Source organism: Electrophorus electricus, chromosome 3, assembly GCF_041902795.1.
Source record: "Electrophorus electricus isolate QZ-2024a chromosome 3, ASM4190279v1, whole genome shotgun sequence".
Lineage (NCBI taxonomy): Eukaryota > Metazoa > Chordata > Actinopteri > Gymnotiformes > Gymnotidae > Electrophorus > Electrophorus electricus.
This window is the reverse complement of record NC_137499.1, coordinates 33783614-33804039: the sequence shown is the minus strand read 5'-3', so window position 1 is coordinate 33804039 and position 20426 is coordinate 33783614. Positions and strand designations below refer to the sequence as shown.

General features: G+C 43.7%; 1 protein-coding gene across 1 annotated transcript; it reads left to right on the top strand.

Moving 5' to 3' along the window:
• The first annotated feature begins 265 nt into the window (after window positions 1-265).
• Window positions 266-18734, top strand: map3k3 (mitogen-activated protein kinase kinase kinase 3). The gene is made up of 17 exons (XM_027014625.3): window positions 266-1754; window positions 6344-6430; window positions 7391-7521; window positions 7743-7783; window positions 8302-8401; window positions 9149-9262; window positions 9400-9520; window positions 10843-10991; window positions 11139-11212; window positions 11301-11368; window positions 11478-11573; window positions 11753-11914; window positions 12406-12554; window positions 13630-13761; window positions 14196-14325; window positions 14638-14815; window positions 15969-18734. The coding sequence occupies exons 2-17, from the start codon at window positions 6427-6429 to the stop codon at window positions 16195-16197; spliced, it is 1878 nt and encodes a 625-aa protein (XP_026870426.1). The 5' UTR covers window positions 266-1754; window positions 6344-6426; the 3' UTR covers window positions 16198-18734.
• The last annotated feature ends 1692 nt before the right edge of the window (window positions 18735-20426 follow it).

Genomic DNA, 20426 nt, shown 5'->3' with positions numbered 1-20426 from the left:
TACTATGACAGCCTTGAAAAGGATGAAACCTAAAAGCTGCCCAAATGCAATATTTTGTAAATGTTATTACTGTACTTTTAAAATTATATTAATAAATAGCAATCAATTAAATATATGACGGCATCTTTACTAATTTCTGGGGAGTACGTCATCAGTGCATGTGTACGAGTTAAAAAAATAAATTCCCCGTGAGCTTGACCTCGCACGCGGTAGTGATGCCGTGTGCGTCACCCGACGTTAAACCAAGAAGAACAGCGCGCCCCCGAGCGTGCTTAGAGTCGATGTATTCACGACTTCGGATTAGTTGTCATTCACGCGAAATGATTATAGTCGATAGTGCGCCTTTCCGTTTGTGCACGTGCACCACAAACAGGCCAACTTGATCTCCTCACATGCAGCAAGATCACAAACTTTTCTCTCGATGTGAAAGAAGCAAACATTGGGGTTCCGGTGACGAATAGTCTTTTTTTTTTCTGTCAGGAAATTGGTTGCGTTAAGACTACTTCGATGCTTTGGTATTTCCCATGAACATAACCCGTAATTCATGTACATAAAATATCGAGCTTTTTACGTTTTGTACGTTAAACAGTTTGCGGGACTGGAAAAGCGCGTTTCATATGTTTTCGATTTTCGTTAAGTCAAGTAACTAGCAAATAGCAACGGAAAAGGGCATTTGGTTCTCGAAGTTGAAATAGTTGTTGGATAGTGAATAGTAGACCGTTTGTTTGGTCCAAAATTCTGAAAGCGATGCAGATGCGTAGGTAACGTTACTGGATTTAAGCGCGGTGAACTTGTCGGAGGTTATTCGACATCTTCATACGAACATTTATTACCATTTTTTTGCAACGCATTACTGTGCTTGAGCTTCGTGACGTGACCTGTGCATATTCACGGTCTTATAAGTTATTACGAGAAAGCGAGCGATTAATGAACAGAAGAGGACACTTCTTTACTGTTTCGCGGATATAAAGAAGACAATACTCTCGTTCAGTGAACTGGCGCACACCGACGGAGGAAAAATCTGCAAACCTAGCAGGAAAAGAAGCCATCAAAATCACGGAAATCGCTTTCGTCCGTTTCCCCGCTGTACAGTTTCTAATGGATTTTATAAAAGCAACGCGATTGCTGCTGCACCTTTTGTTTTAGCGTCAGGCTAAAGCTACTTTTTTTCACTGCTGATTCTTAATATTAACTAAGCAACACTGTATACGAAAGTAAGGTTTATTTTTTTGCATTCCATGTTGCAGTTGGACTGTCTGCTCAAAGCAACAATGAAAAGGCGACGGCGGCTTCCCGTTTTCGAGAAAGTATTGGACAAAGTGCATTTGGTTGGAAATACTTTTTTTGTCGCATCATGAAATGTCACCCCGTATGTATTTCAAAAAACTTTAATTTCCCACGGGTCAAAAACTTGTTTACGCTAGCGACACGGCGACACTTTGCTTACTTTTTCTGCGTGTTGGAATAAATATTTTTGGTGGCGGGTAAGCCCATGGGCGACATTGGACACCTAGAGGGTCCCGTGCACCTGGGAATGTTATAGCAATGGCACGCGCTGCATCGGTTTGTCCACTTTGCTCCGGGAACGGGTAGGCTGGATTTCTGTGGACACTGGACAGCATTATTGAGTCAACGCATTGAATTAGCGCTGGTATTTCTCCCTTATTCGAAGTTGGAGACAAAGGGCCGGAGATTGAGCGAGAAATACTCTTGCCTGCGCGCGCGAGGTCACCAATACGACACGGCCACTTCAGGTGAGAGTTAACCGAAACGTCGACGTCAGAATACTTTTCCTTAGGTAGTTACGCTTGTCTGGCTCCGAGCAAAGCCTGCTTTGCCGGTCAATGTTGTCACTCGGGTGTGAAGTTTATATCAAAACGGATCTTTTTATAGAATTGTTAAATACATGTGTAGTGACCTCAGGGTGTTATGATGGCTGCATGCTTTCACTTATAGATCCTCACTGATAAATTTGTTCACACCCACCCATTCTTCAATAATTTGTTCAGACCTACCTGTTCCTTATTGGTGAAATAGTTCATACTCATCTGTTCATCAATTGCAACTGATTATAATGAAATTATTTTAAGACAGAACCATCATATTATCTCCTTATAAATTTGTTATCTGAGACTAAATATCTCATGTTCAGGAGCAGCACAAAGATGGCACACACAGGTTGGTTATATCACCAGTATCAGGTTTAGAAACATCTCAGCAGTGTGATCACTATCAGGTAAAAGCAAAATACCACTGCTTTACAGCCAGTACTGACTCTAAATACCAAACCTGAACAGAGTAGCAAGATGCCTGCCCTGTTGCTAAGGTATCCCAGCTCAGACAGAAATCATCCAGGCCTTGTAGGTGTGCTGAGGATCTCAACTCTGCATGTTCCTCAAATACTAGCAGACAGTTGATTGCCTTTGAGGTATCTGAGTCCTTCATATTTAAACATTTCTATTAATGAATTATAATTGCAATATAATGCAACATGAAGAATGAATTCATTACTGAAAATAAATAAGATCTTAAATTTAATATGCCCATATTTATGCAATATATATTTAGCATGTAATAAAGGTTACATAGTGACAGAAATGTTTTTCTAAGTGCAGGATACATTAAATAACTGTTGCTACAGGAATAAGTGTATTGATGGCTATGTGTAAATACTCATTTATCCTGCATTACATGCCTGTATGTGGATATTTTGAGCACAGCCCAAGTCCGGCTTAATTCCATTGGTCTGTCAACCTTGTTGCGTTGGGACAGTGCTAATCACTCAATGTCCAGTGTCAACAGAAGTGTTTATGGTACAGTCTCTTAACAAGACCTCTGGGCTTGCAAAGTATTACAGCTGGACCTCACACAAGCAGACTCATCTTTTCAGTGTGCTGCAGGGGAAAGCTGCCTAAAGCCATTGTGAATCTCACAACGTATTATTTCCCCTGCATGCATTCAGTCTTGGGTAATTATAAGTCAGCTTTCTGCCCATTTTTGTTGAGGTGGACCAGTCGGGCCATGGGGCAGGTCAGTTAGGAGACAAACCCATAATAGTGGCTACCATTTGAGACTGGCATTAACACTGTAGCATGAGCTGAAATCTAAGGAAAAAAATCACTATAAATGAGAGAGATGTTCTGATTTCTTGCATTTATTCCAAACACATTACTGCAGACCTGTCACTATTTGCTATGATTGTGGAGTTTTTTTTCCCCACCAATGTCTGTTCCCATTTTCTCACTTGGCAGAATTTGAGTCCGTAGGTCTAGTCTGTAGGGTGTGGCTCGCAGGCCAGCACAGTTTTCTGCATAATATGCTCTCTACCTTGGAGACACCTGTATCTAAAATAAAATTAAGAAAAACTTGCCTTTGCTTCTGATGTGTGTTGATTTGAACCAGGCAACTAACTGATCACTTGACTGAACCCTTTGAGTCAATCTCCTCCAGTTGCCATGGAAACTCCAATCAGAGTTGTGCGCTGTACTTCCCAGCCTATGACTGGACTGTAAACCCTGCTGCATGTGGCAGGCCTGAGCTCCACAGCCACGGCAGCAGCTGGGGAAAGCAGCTCGAGTGGAAATTCCTGAGCTAGACACCGTCAGGGCCAACAGGGAGGGCAAAACAGGGAGAAATGACTGAGATTCCAACAAGCAGCACTCTAAAGTGATGCAAGCAAAACTTAACTACTGCAGGGTCCAAGCCCGCAGTCTGCCCACTCTGACGGCCACCTTCCTCACATTTTTCCATGAAGGGAATTGAGATGAAGAGTGCAGGAGTGTGAGATGGAGGGGTCAAAGTGACCAAAAGAGAAAGTAAGGCACAAGGCGGTTAGACTGGTCAGAACCCTGACAAAGTTTGGTGCTATTTTGTTGCAAGAGAAACTGATTGGAAGAGAAACTGATCTGATGTACTTGATTATACATTTTCAGCTTTATATAAGAAACAGCAGATTTTGATTAAAACAAACATGGTTAGTGACTAATTATCAAGCAACCTAAACTAAAATAACAAACTCAAATATATGAATTAATTTTGCAGTGTCAGTTTTTTCTCTTTTCTCAAAATAGCAAAATGGCAAAAGTAATTTCATGCGGTACACTACACACCAACACTGGGCAACAACCCTGAACAGTTCCTTCTGAGTGGCAGTGACGTGAAAAATAGATGTTTTGCCAGCATATGGCATACAGGGTCAGGCATGGGATTTGAGAAAGTACCACCAGGTGGAGAGGACGAGCCTTTTACAACAGCGCTGGCACATTACTTCACGTCAGCAGCAGCTTCTGTCCTGTATTTTTATTCACAAGGGCAAAGAACAGTCATAGTTAACACCATCACAGGGAAGATTAAATTCAGAGGCTGTGTGTGTAAGGGAGGGGCTTGTGTGTATGTGGGGTTATGGGAGAGGGGTTTTGTGTGTGTGGCTATTTCTGAATAGCCATATGTGTTCTGTACTTCAGTTAATTCTCCAGTTGTCAGAAGTACCGCAAGTCTGTTTTGCTAGGCATGTGGATTGGGCTGGTCCACATGGGTGGCATATGCTCATGTTGCCCTCGTGGTTTTTGGAAAGCCTCAGTAGTTTAAGGATAATTATGGGTCAAGCGGAAGACACTGGCCTCTGATAGTGTAGGTGATGCTAATGGTTCAGTGCTTTAGTGAAATGTCAGCTTTTGCCTGGCAGAGGGTTTATGGCTATTATCTGGCAGAGAATAATTTAATAAATAATGTTTGGTGCAGTTAGCTATGCTCCTAGATCAACCTGTTTTACCTGACAGCAGATAAAACCACACACAAACATATTCCAGTGTGGGTGGCTCCAGACCTCCATTCCTTCCTCCCATAATTACATACCTTTCATGTTATTTCTTAGTAGTTATTGAATCATTTATAATAGTTGTGCAATAATTAGCCTGGAGTTCTACCTTGACTGAAGGGTTTAGTGCTCTTAGCCTGGGTAAACTTGTTCTGCTTGACTGCAGATGAAACCGCATGCACAAATATTTCACCCCATTCTTATGGTTAATCGTTCTAGTTTTGCTCTTGAATCGCTGGCAGACATAGATAGCTGATGCATTACATGTAGGATCCAGTTTCGAGTTCACATTTCCATTTTGCATTGTCAGACACTCTTAGGTGGAGGGACTTACAGAAGTGCCAGGATGTATAGATGGAAATAATTTGGCCTTAATACTGGAGCACATGGGTTTGAGGCTAAAGATGTTATTAGGAGGGACTCCCTGTCATCTCTGGGCTCTGGAGGGAGTGATGGGGCGTTTCATGGGTTTATGACTACCCAAACCCAAAATCTGAGGCAGGTAATGCCATTAGCACTGGTGCTCTCTTGCATCTTAGACTAGTTAGGTCAGCACGTAAACAAGATAGAGCTGTCACCTACTCAGAGCTCTCTGCAAAAGCTTTGTGTGATTGATAGGCAAACGACCCATTCAAAAATCAGGAAACTATAATAGCATATTGATTGGGTCTTTGTTTTTTCATAAATTGGCATGTACATTTATTATATTTTATGATGGAGGTTTTATTTTTATAAAACATGAAAATACTACCATCTAACCATTTCTGGGGGAATTATGACTTGACTGGAGGAGGGTTTCTTAGCTGCGGAGGGCTCAGGAATTGAAACCTGATGGTCTGCTTTACAAACACCATATATTTACCAAATATCTGTGCCCTGCTGCTCAAGTGGTACCAGGCTCCTCTGTGCCAGCTGAGCTAAGGGTTCAGCTCTTTTGCAGATGAGATGTTCCAGTCTTGCACATGCACATATGCCAAGCGCATTCACTGTGGTCTTATGACACATGGCACACAGATTTGTATTCCTGTTTTTTCCAAGCTTCTGGACGTTTGATTAGCCACAAGACTTGGATGGAAGGATTACCAAATTTTGTTAACATTTCACAGCACAGTCTTGGTATCATTAACTGTGTTCCCTACCAGGCTCGACCTGCTCTGCACTGTCATACAAAGCGAAGGATGGAGGGAACTGTGTCAAAATGTAGGCTCCAGCATGGCCTAATTACAATGCATTATTGTAGCAATCCAAAAAGGAGGACATACTGCTCCAGGAACAGTCTAACACTTGCCTAGTAATTACTCTCAAGTAAACACCACTGGTTCTTTAGTACAATAGTGATGGTAATGAACATTGAGATGATTATGATGATGATGGCTTAGTTTGTTAAGAGTTGCAAGGCTGATAGGCCCATAGTACAATCACTGAGTTGTGTTTATTGTGTGGTCTTAATTATTAGGATTATTTAGATGAGGGCTAAATGATGATGATGATGATGATGATGATTTAATGTTGACATCACTTTTCCAGGATATTAATGGGTGGTGCCAGAAGGCCAAGTGTGTGAAGATTCCAAATCTGAACACAGAAAAGGACACACACATCTTGCAGCAATGAGTAAGTTCCCTTAGCTGTCATTACATACTTGAATTAAAGGAGATGGTTAATGATCAGCTATAGGTTAAATTATATTCAGGCCAGTTATGTGACCTGACCTCTCCCAGCATACTACTTCTGCTTAAGGAATCATGGGAAAGAGAGTGAAACAGTGGAATAAACCAACCGGTAAAAAGATCCTGGCAGCACACAGAGAGAGGGATTACTGACACATTCAGTCATGTTGGCTTTATAGTGTGTGCTGTGCCAAGCTGCAGGTTTGCCCTGGGTAGGAGCTGTTTCTTCCTCTCCCGCTTTCTTGCTTGCTTGCTTCCCCTCTCTCTCTCTCTCTCTCTCTCTCTCTCTCTCTCTCTCTCTCTCTCTCTCTCTCTCTCTCTCTCTGTCCTTCTCTCTCCCCAGTGGTGTGTGATGTCTGTCCAAGTTACACAGTGGGAATATTTTCCCTCTGTGTGTGAGCAAAGCCAAAGCTGCTCATGCTCCCACTTCAAACATGAGAATCGAGAAATGGCCAAAACACGACTAGAGCATCTCACACTCACAGGCTCTGTTACACTGGCTCAATGCTCACCATCTGTGTGTGTCTGAGAGATTGTGTGGGAAAGATGGTGATCATGCTTATTTAGACAGGGTTTTAAAAAGACTGCTTTGCACCTTCAGTGTTCCAGCAGTTCTGATTAATTCCCGCTCTCATGAACACAGCACACAGTCAAAGATGTTCTGTTCAGGTGACACAGATCAAACTGTTCCATGTTGAATTGTAAACTGCTTTGCATTGTTATTAACAGTTTCCCTGTCTGTCACTCTCACTCCCTTTCACTTGTGCTCTCTCCTTCTCTCTCTCTACCCCTCTCTCACACTCCCTCTCACACCATCTCACACTCCCCCTCACTCCCCCTTCATAGATATCATAGTTAATATTGTTCAAGGGCTTTTTAAATGCAACTTCTCTCTAACCCCCAGATGAGAGGCAGGCTCTCCATTCCATAATGAAGGATCTGGTGGCTCTGCAGATGACCAGGCGCCAGCCCATGACACCTTATGACGCTGCCAAAGCCAAGCCTGTTATTGCCACCAGTACAGCCAACAGACAGGTTGCGCGCACACACACACACACACACACACACACACACACACACACACACACACACACACACACACAACAAACACATAACACACACACACACACACACACACACAACACATAACACACACACCCATACAGGGATATAGTAGTAGCCTACTATTGGTTCAGTGATGACCTTTGTGCCCTCTCTGCAAGCCTATGGTGACTGTCTGCCTTTCTCCTGATCAGGATGATGTCAGAATCAAATTTGAGTTCTGCGGTGAGAGGAGGTGAGTTATGTATGTGTGTGTATGTGTGTGATTGTGTGTGTGTGTGTGTGTGTGTGTGTGTGTGTGAGAGAGAGTTTTGTAATGACAGATAATATGAAATCCATATCCCATATACAAAATAACTGTCAAAATAATAAAGAGAACAGCATGCATCTACAATCATACACACACAACACACACACACACACACACACACACACAAACTACATACACAAACAAAGAGACAGTGACTCTCATGTAATTTATATACAGTTTGCTGAGAAAGACAGGGAAATATGCATAAACTGACACACGAGCTAAACAGCTAAACTATTGCGGTAAACACACTCACGCACAGACACGCACACATTCCCTAGCTCAGGTCTCAGTATGGTATTTGAGTGGAAAGGGAAAAGTCTGTGGTAAGCCTGTAGCTGCCAGGAGAAACCACAAAAAAAGAAACCACATAAACACTAGGTGTGCTTTCAGGAATCTGTGTGTGTGTGTGTGTGTGTGTGTGTGTGTGTGTGTGTGTGTAGGATACTGATGTTTGGTCGACCAGTGCAGTTTGAGGAAGTCCAACAAAAGGTCAAGACTGTCTTTGGCCAACAGCTAGACCTGCACTATATGAATAATGAGGTACTGATATACACACACATCTACACACCTTCTCTCACACACACACACACACACACATATATATGAAAATTGATCTCTGTTGACTAATTTGGTGCTTAATCCATGAGATAGCATCTTTGTATGATGAATTTTAAGCCTTTCTGGAAGTCTATAGTTTAGACTTTAGATATATGTCAGTCTTCAGGTTTTGGCTTTAGTGATGCATCTGCTTCACTTGTTATTTAATCACATGCAGCTGAGGAGAGCAGCTCCAGTCCTGGAGATCTACTGCACACTGCAGTTCAGTTCCAACACACCTGCTGCTGGTCTCCAGATGCTGCAGAATGCCTAGATTAACTGGGTCATGGGTGTAGATTAGAGTTGGAACTACATTTATTAGATTAGGGTTGAAACTAAACTCTGCGGCATAGTGGCATCTGGACTGGAGTTGGGAACCCCTGACTTGCAGAAATATTATTCTGCAAAATATTATCTGAAAATATTGCTCAAACTTGAATCAAGTATTTGTTATGAAATCATGTTTTGAGAAGACTGCGAGTTGAGTAATAACGGCTTTAATATTAGTCACAGCAGTGAGTTTCTACTTGCTTTGGGTTTGACTCAGTGAACTATTGTCTTTAAGAGACAAGGAGCTAATTGTTTGTGTGTGTGTGTGTGTGTGTGTGTGTGTATGTATGTGTGTGTGTGTGTGTGTGTGTGTGTGTGTATGCATTTATATGTATGTCTGTGTATTATGGGATTGTGTAGATGTCCATCCCCCTGCATAGTCAGGACGACTTGGACAAGGCTGTTGATCTCCTGGATCGCAGCTCCAATATGAAGAGCATCAAGATCCTGCTGCTTACACAGGAGCACAGTAATGTAAATAACACACACACACACACACACACACACACACACACACACACACACATACATAAATACATCAAATCCAGTGTTAGACATGTACATGTATGCATGGGTGTGTGTGTTTGTGTGCATGTGTGTTCTGCCTTCAGGTCTCCTCCTCACCCCATCATTCTGGCTGTAAGCAGGTCCGAATCAAAGCCTCCCAGTCTACTGGGGACGTGAGCACAACCTACCAGTCCTCCGAGCCCAGGGGCCGCCACCCATCCACCAGTGAGCAAACACAATACACACAGGCACACACACACATGCACGCACAGTATAATAAAAGGATCAAATAAAAGTTGAAACACATACTTTTATTCTGTTTAGTGAGCATAGACGTTCAGTTTATTTCCACTGTTGGTGATGGTATGCTCAGCCTGTAATATCTGTAAAGAGAAAAGAGCATCGAGGAACGAGTGAGAACAGGAAAACACTGGACGGGTCTTGCGTACCTCTCGGATATTGTGTCATGGCTTTCTAATTTCTCTTTCTATTGCCTGGACCTTGCCTAATTCTGCCCTGCATTTCTATTCCTTATTCTCCTAAGCCATGTATCCTTCTGCCTCTCTTTCCTTCGTTTTCTCTTTCTTACCTTTTCTTTCTCTTGGTCTCTCCTTTCTCTCTGCCACTCTCTCTCCCCTACCTTCACCCTATGTCTCTCTCTCTTTGTCTCTCTCCCCCTCTCTCTGTTGTTCCGCTAACTTCCTCCATGAGCACTGAGCTCGCTTCCTTTTCCTGTTCACCATCACTAGCTGCTGCACAATGGCCTGCTGGCTTCTAGCCAATCAGATTTTAAGACAGTATTAGCATGGTATGTCAGTGGCCTGCTCTAGAGATTGTGTGTGTGTGTGTGTGTGTGTGTGTGTGTGTGTGTGTGTGTGTGTGTGTGTGTGTGTGTGTGTGTGTGTGTGTGTGTGTTGGGGGGGTGGGGTGGGGGCAGGGGAGCTGCTTCAGCATGTGAGGCTTGGAGAGAGGCAGGACCTCTTGGAACTCCCGTGTCTGGAGGAAACAAACGTTTGTTTACAGTTTGTGTCTGGTCTACTGATTCAGCGTCTCTGCCCTGCGATAGCTCAACTCTCCTCGCAGTATCTCTGGTCCTCCAACCCTGAGACGGTGTTCACACTGACACAGTCACTCTTTCAGCTCTTACAGGAAATATGAGTTTATTACATCAGACTTCAGCTGGCCAGGATCAGTGTTTCTCAGACAGGCTCTTCTGAACTGTGGTTAAATACTCATAGGCAAAATGGCTCCCACAAGCAGAACTCATACTCTCAAAAAGGATTACATGATCTTGCAAGTCAAAACAACAGGCATCCAATAAATGTTTCAATAAAATCCAAACAATATTAATGCAGTTTTTACACAACAAAATGCTTGGAGCTTTCCTTTTTAAACATTCCTACTCAGATCTGTTGTTACTTATTCAGACCTCACACACTAGTTTTCAGCTGGTGAGAACACCTGTCATTCTTACATCTCATCCTCATGATGCAGTGGACCACTCATATCTGCTACAAGTGGTAACACATCTCCTGCCTCTGCTCCAGCTGCTGTCCTCTCAGGCTCTCAAAACACCGGGCGGAGTTCTCCACCTCCTGGCTATGTTCCAGAGCGACAGCAGCGAATTGCACGCCAGGGCTCCTACACCAGTATTAACAGTGAGGGGGAGTTCATACCAGAAACCAATGACCAGTGTGTAAGTGCGCATGAATACACAGACACACACACATACACACACATTCAAACAATCTCACACACCCACACTCACACATACACTCACCTTCATGAATTCAAAGACATGCCCAGAAAATGAAACAGTGGCTGAAATGACTTCTGGTATCAGGTCCTGGATCCGTGGAGCAGTGCTGAAACCTCCATGGCTGGGAGCTGCCAATCTCTCGACAGCAACTCTGACAGGTCAGAGTGGCGCTACATTCTCACACGCAGCACTGGAGATGGAACGCTGACCAATCGCTTTACCTGTTGGTTTCTCTCCCCTCCTTAGCCCCTCCCTCAGGAAGGCCCGCATGCACCGTGCCAGGAGTTACCCTGACAACAGGCAGGACTTCACAGGTTGGTGAGGAGAATGTCTTGTTGGTTCCAGCGGCTCCTCTGTCAGGTGTAGAGCTGGATTTCACACAGGTCCTCTGCCTTCTTTGCTTTCCCTGTGCTCACGTTTCAGACCGCGAGAACCACGTGTATGATAAGGTGGTGGGGAAAGGGGGCACATACCCACGCAGATACCACGTGTCTCTGCATCACAAAGACCACAGTGAGGGTAAGACACACACATACCCCCACGCAGATACAAGTGGGTGCGTGCACATACATATACACCTGCGCACACACATGTATACCCAGCCACAAACACACACACATACACACACAAAAAAGAGAAAAAGTCCAGAGCCTATAACTGAATTTGTTCCTCAATGGATTCCTCTCGTGCATTCTCAGGTCGGCGTACATTTCCACGGATACGGCGTCCCCAGGGAAACCTGTTTACGCTGGTGCCGTCTCGGCGATCTCTCAATGGCAGTGAGGAGAGCCTTGGCAGCTGGCAGCTGGTTGACACCCAGTCCAGGCTCCGCTCCCAGGATCGCCCAGTGTCACACAAGTGTAAGGGAACCCTAAAACAGTACAGGGACCTGGGGAGCTTTGGACACCTGCCACCTTTGCACACACACCTGTCCCAGCACACAGGTTGCGGCTGCACACCTCTATGGGAAAATAATTTACCAGGGCCATCCGTTGTTGGCACTGCAATGTAGTCCGAGACTGGGCTTAAATAACGTGTTTAAGCCCTTGATTACCTGGTTCACGTGTGTTGGGGGTTGAAGTTGCTGATGCTGGTTTGTGATTGGTGAACACAATTGTCATTGTAATGGAAAAGTATTGTCTCCTGTGGTCCTGTGCAATTTTTTCACAACACTTCATAATACTGATAACAATATTAGTTCTTTACTAGAGGGAGGTATTTTGTATATATTGCACATGGGCTCTACTGCCTGTAAGCAGTGGAACGTCATTGTTTATCATTTATGGCTGATGTGTTTGAGTGTGTGTGTGTGTGTGCGTCGATCTGTGTCCGTGTGGTTTGGTGTGTGTAGCCCCCACAGCTCCAGTGACATGGCGCAGGGGGAAACTGTTGGGTCAGGGGGCGTTCGGCAGGGTCTACCTCTGCTACGATGTGGACACGGGCCGTGAGCTTGCCGCCAAACAGGTCCAGTTCGACCCAGCAAGCCCTGAGACCAGCAAGGTGTTGTGCGCACACACACACACACACACACACACACACACACACACACACACACGTATCGCACTACACATACACCACACATGCAAGTACTCATTCTGATCTGTTATCTGTTTGTCATAAACCTAAAAGTAATTTTTAAAATCTCTGCAAAAAGGCCCAATAAGGTAATTTTTCTGACATTTTACTGTCTTTCTGAAAATAAAACTTGCACACATGCGGGTGCACACACAACACTCACATCTATACCCACAACCTTTTAGCAGTTGCAAGGTAGTATATAGATTTATCAAGGCTCATCTGAAACAGCTGTTCCTAGCAACTCCTAGCCTTGAAAGCATCTTGCATTTTCTTTTCTTTTTATTCTTCTTCTTTGTGCTCCTTTGTCAATCTTCTTCCCCACATTTTCCCCCAAACTCTTAAATCTTTTCCTGTCTGCAACTGCAAAAACACACTGTCACTTCCTGTATCAGTGTGTGTTTTTGTAAATGGGGGTTGGGACGAGGAGTCAGGGTATTCTAACACTAGAAGGGTTATTCTAACACTAATGTTCAAACCGTCAAGCAACAAAGCGACAGGCAGCCATTCATTTCCTTTGAGTGTGGGCAACTTTAGCCTCTATTTTGTGACAAGATACAGGTGACACAGAAACAAATTGAGTTAAGCTTTTAGCTAACGAGATTAGCTACATGGTTCAACAGTGTACACTCCCACATATGACAGCACACGCACGCAAATATGATACGGTAGTGGTAGCGCAAAGGTACTTGACTTTCAATTGGAAGATTGCTGGTTCAAGCCCTACTGTTGCCACTGTTGGGCCTCTCAGCTAGACCCTTATTGCTCAAGTTGTGCTCATCGTAATTGTAAGTTGTGTTGGCTAAGTGTCAGGTAAATGTGAAATGGAGTCAACTGGTCTGCTTACACACAATATTAACAACTCCTTTGTGTGTTTGCCTTTTATTCTGAGTTTTATTTCCTTTCATCCCTATGGCTGTTTGGTTGTTTGAGCTCTTGCTCTCCCTTTGGGCTGTTCCCCTTAATCTGTACTCATAGCAGTTGTGACCCCGCCCCACAGGAGGTCAGTACTCTGGAGTGTGAGATCCAGCTCCTGAAGAACCTGCACCATGAGCGTATAGTGCAGTACTACGGCTGCTTGCGAGACCACAGCGAGAAGACCCTCACTATCTTCATGGAGTACATGCCCGGGGTGGGTGTCTACACATAACATCACAAAGGTTGAGCTGGAATATAATCTACATTTTAAGACTTTGGTAGCCACTCTTATCCAGAGTGACTTACATTTATCAGTATGTACTGCATATGTACTGAACAGAATTCCTTTGAAATCAAACCAGTGACCTTGGTGGTATTCACAGCTTGCTCTCCCTGTTCTACCAGGTGAGCTACAAATCCTTACTGGATAAATTCAAATTCCACCACTAGCCAAGTGGCCTGTTTCACTCAGATATATAGTCATGTTAGGGAAGGCAAATATGTTATGATTTCCGTCCCACATTGTCAAAAAGAGTTTGCTTAGGTGGCTGTGCAATCGTGGTTTGCATTGCGGTTCATCCTACAGCACTCAGCTGTCTTTGAATTGATGTTTGTGACGACATTGCTGGCCTTATGCCCATTTGACAGGGCTCGGTCAAAGACCAGCTGAAGGCCTACGGTGCCCTAACAGAGAACGTGACCCGGAAGTATACCAGGCAGATCCTGGAGGGCATGTCCTACCTACACAGCAACATGATCGTACATAGGGACATCAAAGGTATGACTCCAGCCATGCAGACACTTACATTTGCTGGGGGAGGTTTACTGATAGTCTTTAAAGGCTAATAAAGACTTGTTGTATTTTATCACAGATATGAAAGTGTAATATGTAGAATTTATACAATATCTCACTTGTCCTTACTATTTACTAACAGAAAGGTTCTGAGTAACCAATGACCTCGATTTCATTCTCTCTATAAATGGGCCAGTGAAGGAAGGTAATGGTGTGCATTAATTTGTATATCGTAATCCGTCAGTGTTGGAACAGCTCTGAGCAGTGTTGGTGTCGTGTGCATCATGGTGTGTCTAGGTGCCAACATCCTGCGGGACTCTGTGGGGAACGTGAAGCTGGGAGACTTTGGTGCCAGCAAGCGCCTGCAGACCATCTGTATGTCCGGCACGGGTGTGCGCTCTGTAACCGGCACGCCCTACTGGATGAGCCCCGAAGTCATCAGTGGTGATGGCTATGGGCGCAAAGCCGATGTCTGGTAAATCCTATGAGACCAATTAACAGATCAACCAGTCAGATGGCATAGAAGTGCCTGCATTCTATAAAACTAATGTCCCTCATTTTTAGTAGAGTATCGACTTAGATTTTCAAAAGAGTCAAGGGAACTGTGAAAAAAAGGGTTTCTCTGAAAATACCTCACCATAAAGGGTAAGGAAAAAGAGTTTGATGCCCATAAAATCATGACTCCCATACGGAAATGGTGGAATGTTTTTTGGAGGGAGACAACACTCCACTTAGCCTGAAAGTAATGAAAATGACCATCAGGCATGAAGTGAATGAGTGAATGACTTAGAAGTATTCCCTGATGTAATAACATGTTTCTAGAGTAGTTATATAGACAAGTGAAATAGTCAGTGTAACTGTATGAAAAAGAATGGAAAGGGCAGGAATTTTGAGTGAAAAAGTAACATTCTTAAAGGGTAAAAGTCATGTATTTATTGAGCCAAATCAAGACTCCTAAGGGGGGAAAATCTATTTAAAGACAGAAAGGAGGGAACAGGACTATTTTAAGAACACAGAAATAATCACAGGACTATATTTGCACACACAAACTATTTAAGTAGGAGGAGCGTACCTGCTGTCAAGGGATTCCCTTCATAACCTGATTGGTTTGACTTTGTCCAATCAAGTGCGGGATATGATTGGCTGAGAGCCAGTTAGTCGGCTTGAACAGTGGTCCAGAATGTTCCGAGTTCTCAGAGTCCCCAAAGGTTATTGTGTGGAAAGACAACTTGAGCCAATCTTGAAATATCGGTATTTTCTCATCCTCTGTAAGAGTACTCACACACAGATATGCTTCCTCCTTAACATGTACACATCCACTCAAATTCACATACACAGAGCGTTCTCACTGCTGCTATCAGGATTTGGAGCTCTAGCCAGCAAAAATATGCTTTAATTGTCAACAGCCCTGCAGGGGAAAGTTTCCACATAAACAACCCTGTGCAGCCTCTGTACTGCAGCAGTGCATCTGACGTACAAAAACGACTCAGCAGCTGTCTGTTTGACTTTCTGATTGCCTTACAGGAGAAGTTTTACTTGAAAATTTGATAAATTGATTTTTTATGGTAAAGTGCTGGAATGATGAATGTATGAAATTCTTTGTGTGTGTGTGTGTTTTCATGGTTAAGGAGTCTCGGTTGTACTGTGGTGGAGATGCTAACGGAGAAGCCCCCCTGGGCAGAATATGAGGCCATGGCAGCCATCTTTAAAATAGCCACGCAGCCCACGAACCCCGTGCTGCCCTCATTTATCTCTGAGCAGACACGAGACTTCATCCGACACATCTTCGTGGAGGCCAAGCACAGGCCCAGCGCAGAGGAGCTGCTCAGGCACCCCTTCTCCCAGATCCTCTGCTGAAGCTCCCTGCACTTGCTCCACCTGTAGACCAGAGCTTCATACAGCCACATCAAATAACTGTTGTATGGCCTGCTGCCCAGTCCAAAGACAAAGTGCAATGATTACAAACCAGGATGAAAAGAATAGCAGACATTACTCCGTCTTTGGTTGGACACGTGACATGCTGTTATCCAATCACAAGGATTCAGATTTAATTTTGAATGTGACCACAGAGGGTAGTCTTGCAGCATTCACTATAACACCAGGGGGCACTGCAGGACACCACTGCCATAGTAGACACTTCTTCCTAAGAAAGGCCTCAGTAAGCACCAGCCTAATTCTAGGTCAGTCGACCTGCTTTGTACTGGACTCTGCTTTACAACGCACCACCTGTGCTTTCAGAAACCGAGCTGCTAGACCTTTACCTCTCAAACACACAGGTAGAGTAGTTTGATCCATGAAGCGGCACCCAGACCACATGTCATTTTCCATGGATGTTCAGGCTAAACTTGAACATTGAACTTGATCTTTAAACTTTAACCTGTCCTAGTTGGAAGAGTCATTTCTGTTCCAGTTTGCCTTTTACCTTTTTTATGTGACCTTTGAGTTGCTTCCTGAGTCTGCATGCCTTGTTGTCTGTGATGTCTTCTAATGGCCCCCTGATGCCATTAGGCACCTAACCACGGGGTAGTTCAAGGGTGGGAAGATTGCTTCATGAGCCCATGCTCATGCCCACATTTTTGAGGGGTTTGTTTTTTTTTTGGTTGTTGTTTTTTTAGGTCCGTCTTTGATGTTTTAGTTTTCTTGTTGGGATTAGTTGTCTCTGCAAGATTACTGTCTTGTCAGGATGCATACAATGACATGTGCGAACAGGCAGCCTCTGAGGTCAGTGGAGGCAGTGATGTCTCCCTCCCCAGCTCGGTGATGGTGGAGCCAGAGTCGTTCAACATCCGCCCAGCTCCCACCCAGCACCCGTACTGCACTGCTCTCACTACAGATGCCTTCCACGTCACATGTAAAGGCAGTTTTCCTTTGATGAAATGCAATTTATGACAGGATGTGTTTAAGTTGGATAGTAAATCGCCTGCGATTTTCCTCTGAGCGTGCATTCTCGGAAATGTTCTCAGACTCATTTAAAGAGGTGCATTTTATGTTAGCCATGACTGCTTTTCAGAGCTGCATTGCAATTTGCCCTCTGTCCCTGTAGAGGGTGCCATTCTGGTGCTTTCAAAGCTGCCATTCCAGAAAAGACAAAAAACATGAAAGGAGTATAAAGATTATCTGTCCTGCCAGATTACAAACTGGGAAGTGCGAAGATGATCTGTCCTGTCAGATTATAAACTGGTTTATAAAAGCACAGTAGGCTTTTATAAAAAGTTTTCTTCCTGAAAGACAGTTAAAACATCTTGGAAATTACAGTTGTATAAAAGGGTTTGTGCCTTATGCTTGGGGCATTGAGGGTTTGACCTCATTTGGATCAGATGCACTTTTGTAGAATGAATGTTATATTTACCAAATCTTTTCATATTTTACCCAATTTTTCATAATGTGAAATCTCTTTCATTTTATTTATATTCCATTGCTCACCTGCTCTTTTATATTCACAAATATTCATGTATAAATGTATATTTTTATATATGGACTCTAGACCATTTGAAATAGATTGATGTCTTTTGGAAGAAGAAATAAGATACCAAATAAGAATTGAAATCGTAAAAGCAGCTGGTTTTGCGGAGATTTACAGCAATTTAAATGCATTTCTCAATGAAACACGCACTCTGGCAGTTAATCTGTCTGATCCCAGAAACATGTTTGTGTGTGTATATGCACGTGCGGCCCTTGAGAAGTAAGATGCTACATGTGAATATTTGTAGGTGTGAGTGAAATTTCACATTCCCTGCTCTGGTTCAACCACATAAAGCTGGCAAAAAATTGTACAGAAGGTGATCACACACGCTGTATGAGAATGTCAAGAAACAGAAGGGGAGTGAGAGAGGAGTGACAGATTTTAAAGGATTTTGAAAGTATGTTCCTCTTCGTGTTGGCATAATGTTTGTTTTGGAAGCCCGAGTGACCCAAGGGCCTGTTGCCTAGGTATCAGGCAGGTATATACACCAGAGAGCGGAGTTCCCCTCAGATTGACGACTTTGTTTAGCTCAGGGTTTGAGTGACAGATGGCCAGCAGCCGGGCACACAACTGCTCTGACCCATCAGTGTCCTTTGTCATTTTTTATTTCCTACCCCTCCTTATTTTTACAAAAAGTGTTTTGACCTCCTCCAAACAAATATTAATGGATTAAGCGAGATACATAATGGCTGCTACCCTGTTTGGGCAGTTAGGTATTAGTACTCTTTAAAAATCCAGTGTTAGAGAAATGTCAGAGTGAGGGGTTTTTTTAGTCATTGCTATTGTGAATTTTAAAAGCCCTGGGGTAAGCAAAAGACTATGAACCAATAGGTAAAATATATATGAATATCTATCTTGACGTGCGACTTGCAGTGCAAAGTCCAATGTATCAGTCATTTACAATAAAACAAACTGTATGCTCAATAACATATTTCCCTTTGCTGACTGTACAATTACCTTTGGATTTTTTTCATTTGCTGAAAATGGTTGCACACACACGCAACTGCTGATGCATGTATGGTAGAGAGAGAATGTGTGTGTGTTTTACTCCAGCTGACAGCATGTTGCTGAGCTTCTTGGCAGAGCTGTCTCTATCTCTGTCTGTGTCTAGTTGATCTAAAACAGCCACTGCGCTGAATAACTCACTGACTTTATGAATAGCTTCTATTGTGCCATCAGTAAAGAAGCTGCGCGATTGATGCATTTTCTCCTTCTTGTTTTCTCTCACTGTAATAAAAGAGTATATGGAGTGAGAGAGAGAAAGAGACACATTAACTGTAAATGAAATGGGACCTACACAAACAATGGTTCTTTAACGTGACTGGTGTAAATGCGTAATGACTTGCTGTTGGCTGCTTTATTGCTCTGTTTTTCTCCAGATACAGTGGGACTGGCTCAGGAGTCTGTGCGCTGCAGGACCAAAGCCAGAATCAGCCCTGCCCAGGCGCTGAGGGCTGAGGTTGTTGAAACCACCTGGGTCTTGCACTGGCTCTCTTCACTACCATGTATAATGATCAGAGAAAGTGTTTAATGTGTTCATTGCCCTTCATCAATTGGGCCATTTTCACCACAGCAGTGCTAATTATATGGAACTAGCATGGTTGTGGGATTTGTGCTGGTCTTTGGGCATCAGGCATTGCAGTGCTGTTGCAGTGCTGACAGTGTTCTGCCTCCTAACATCCAGCCAACAGCAGCCCTGGGCTCAGACACTGACCACAGGGGGTGGATGGGGGCTTACACGGTGCAGGTAGAACACACTCTGTAAGCCACATTCCACATATAAGAATGGTACAAGATGTCTTTAACCCCGCCCACCCCCCCTGCCCAAACCATGATTTGGTGGTCCTTAATTGCTTGCGGTTGTGTGTGGAGCTGTGTCTACACATTCAGTTGTGTGTCTACAAGGCCTCAGGTTCCCACACCATGTTCCCACATCACACTCAGGAGACCACACCATGCTTTGGTTTACAAGAATACAGAACTTTTGTAAAGCTCCCTTGTTCAGCTTTTAACTTGATCTAAGCAAAGTCTCTTTACCTTGTCCAAATGCACTGTGTGTGTGTGTGTGTGTGTGTGTGTGCATTTGGTTCTTTTTAGGGACCAAATGTCCCAGGATGATAGCAAAACATGTTTTGGTTTTTTTTGCTGTTTGCTTTTTTTTGTTTCAGCACAAAAATGCAAATTTTGTTGGAAAAATAGCCCAAATTACCCTTTTGCCAGGTTAAAGTCAATCCCGAATAAATGGTAATACAAATGTGTGTGTGTGTGTGTGTGTGTGTGTGTGTGTGTGTGTGTGTGTGTGTGTGCATTCAAAATGGATTCAAAGAAAGAAAGCTCTGTTTTTGCCCTTGCTGTGACCATGTTTTCATACGTCCTCTCTAACTGGAGTAGGCTGGTATTCTTCTCAGTATTAGGGCCCATTGAGTCAGGCTGTGTGCATCTGGGCCTGACGCGCCAGTCTGGTACATTGGGAGCAGGCTGAGGTTTGGATGGTCCCATGCTGACTCATCTCCCCTGGTTTGCTAGTACTGATTCCCATTCATCCTGGCTGAGCCTCTGCCAGTACAGCAACAGAACACACTCCATCTACACTATTTCCAGATCACACTCTATCTGCATTACT

Excerpts from the sequence above, each read along its gene's own strand:
- map3k3 (XM_027014625.3), top strand. Across the intron at positions 14,326-14,637 it reads CGTACATAGGGACATCAAAG|GTGCCAACATCCTGCGGGAC; the intron begins GTATGACTCCAG and ends TGGTGTGTCTAG. Across the intron at positions 14,816-15,968 it reads GGGCGCAAAGCCGATGTCTG|GAGTCTCGGTTGTACTGTGG; the intron begins GTAAATCCTATG and ends TTCATGGTTAAG.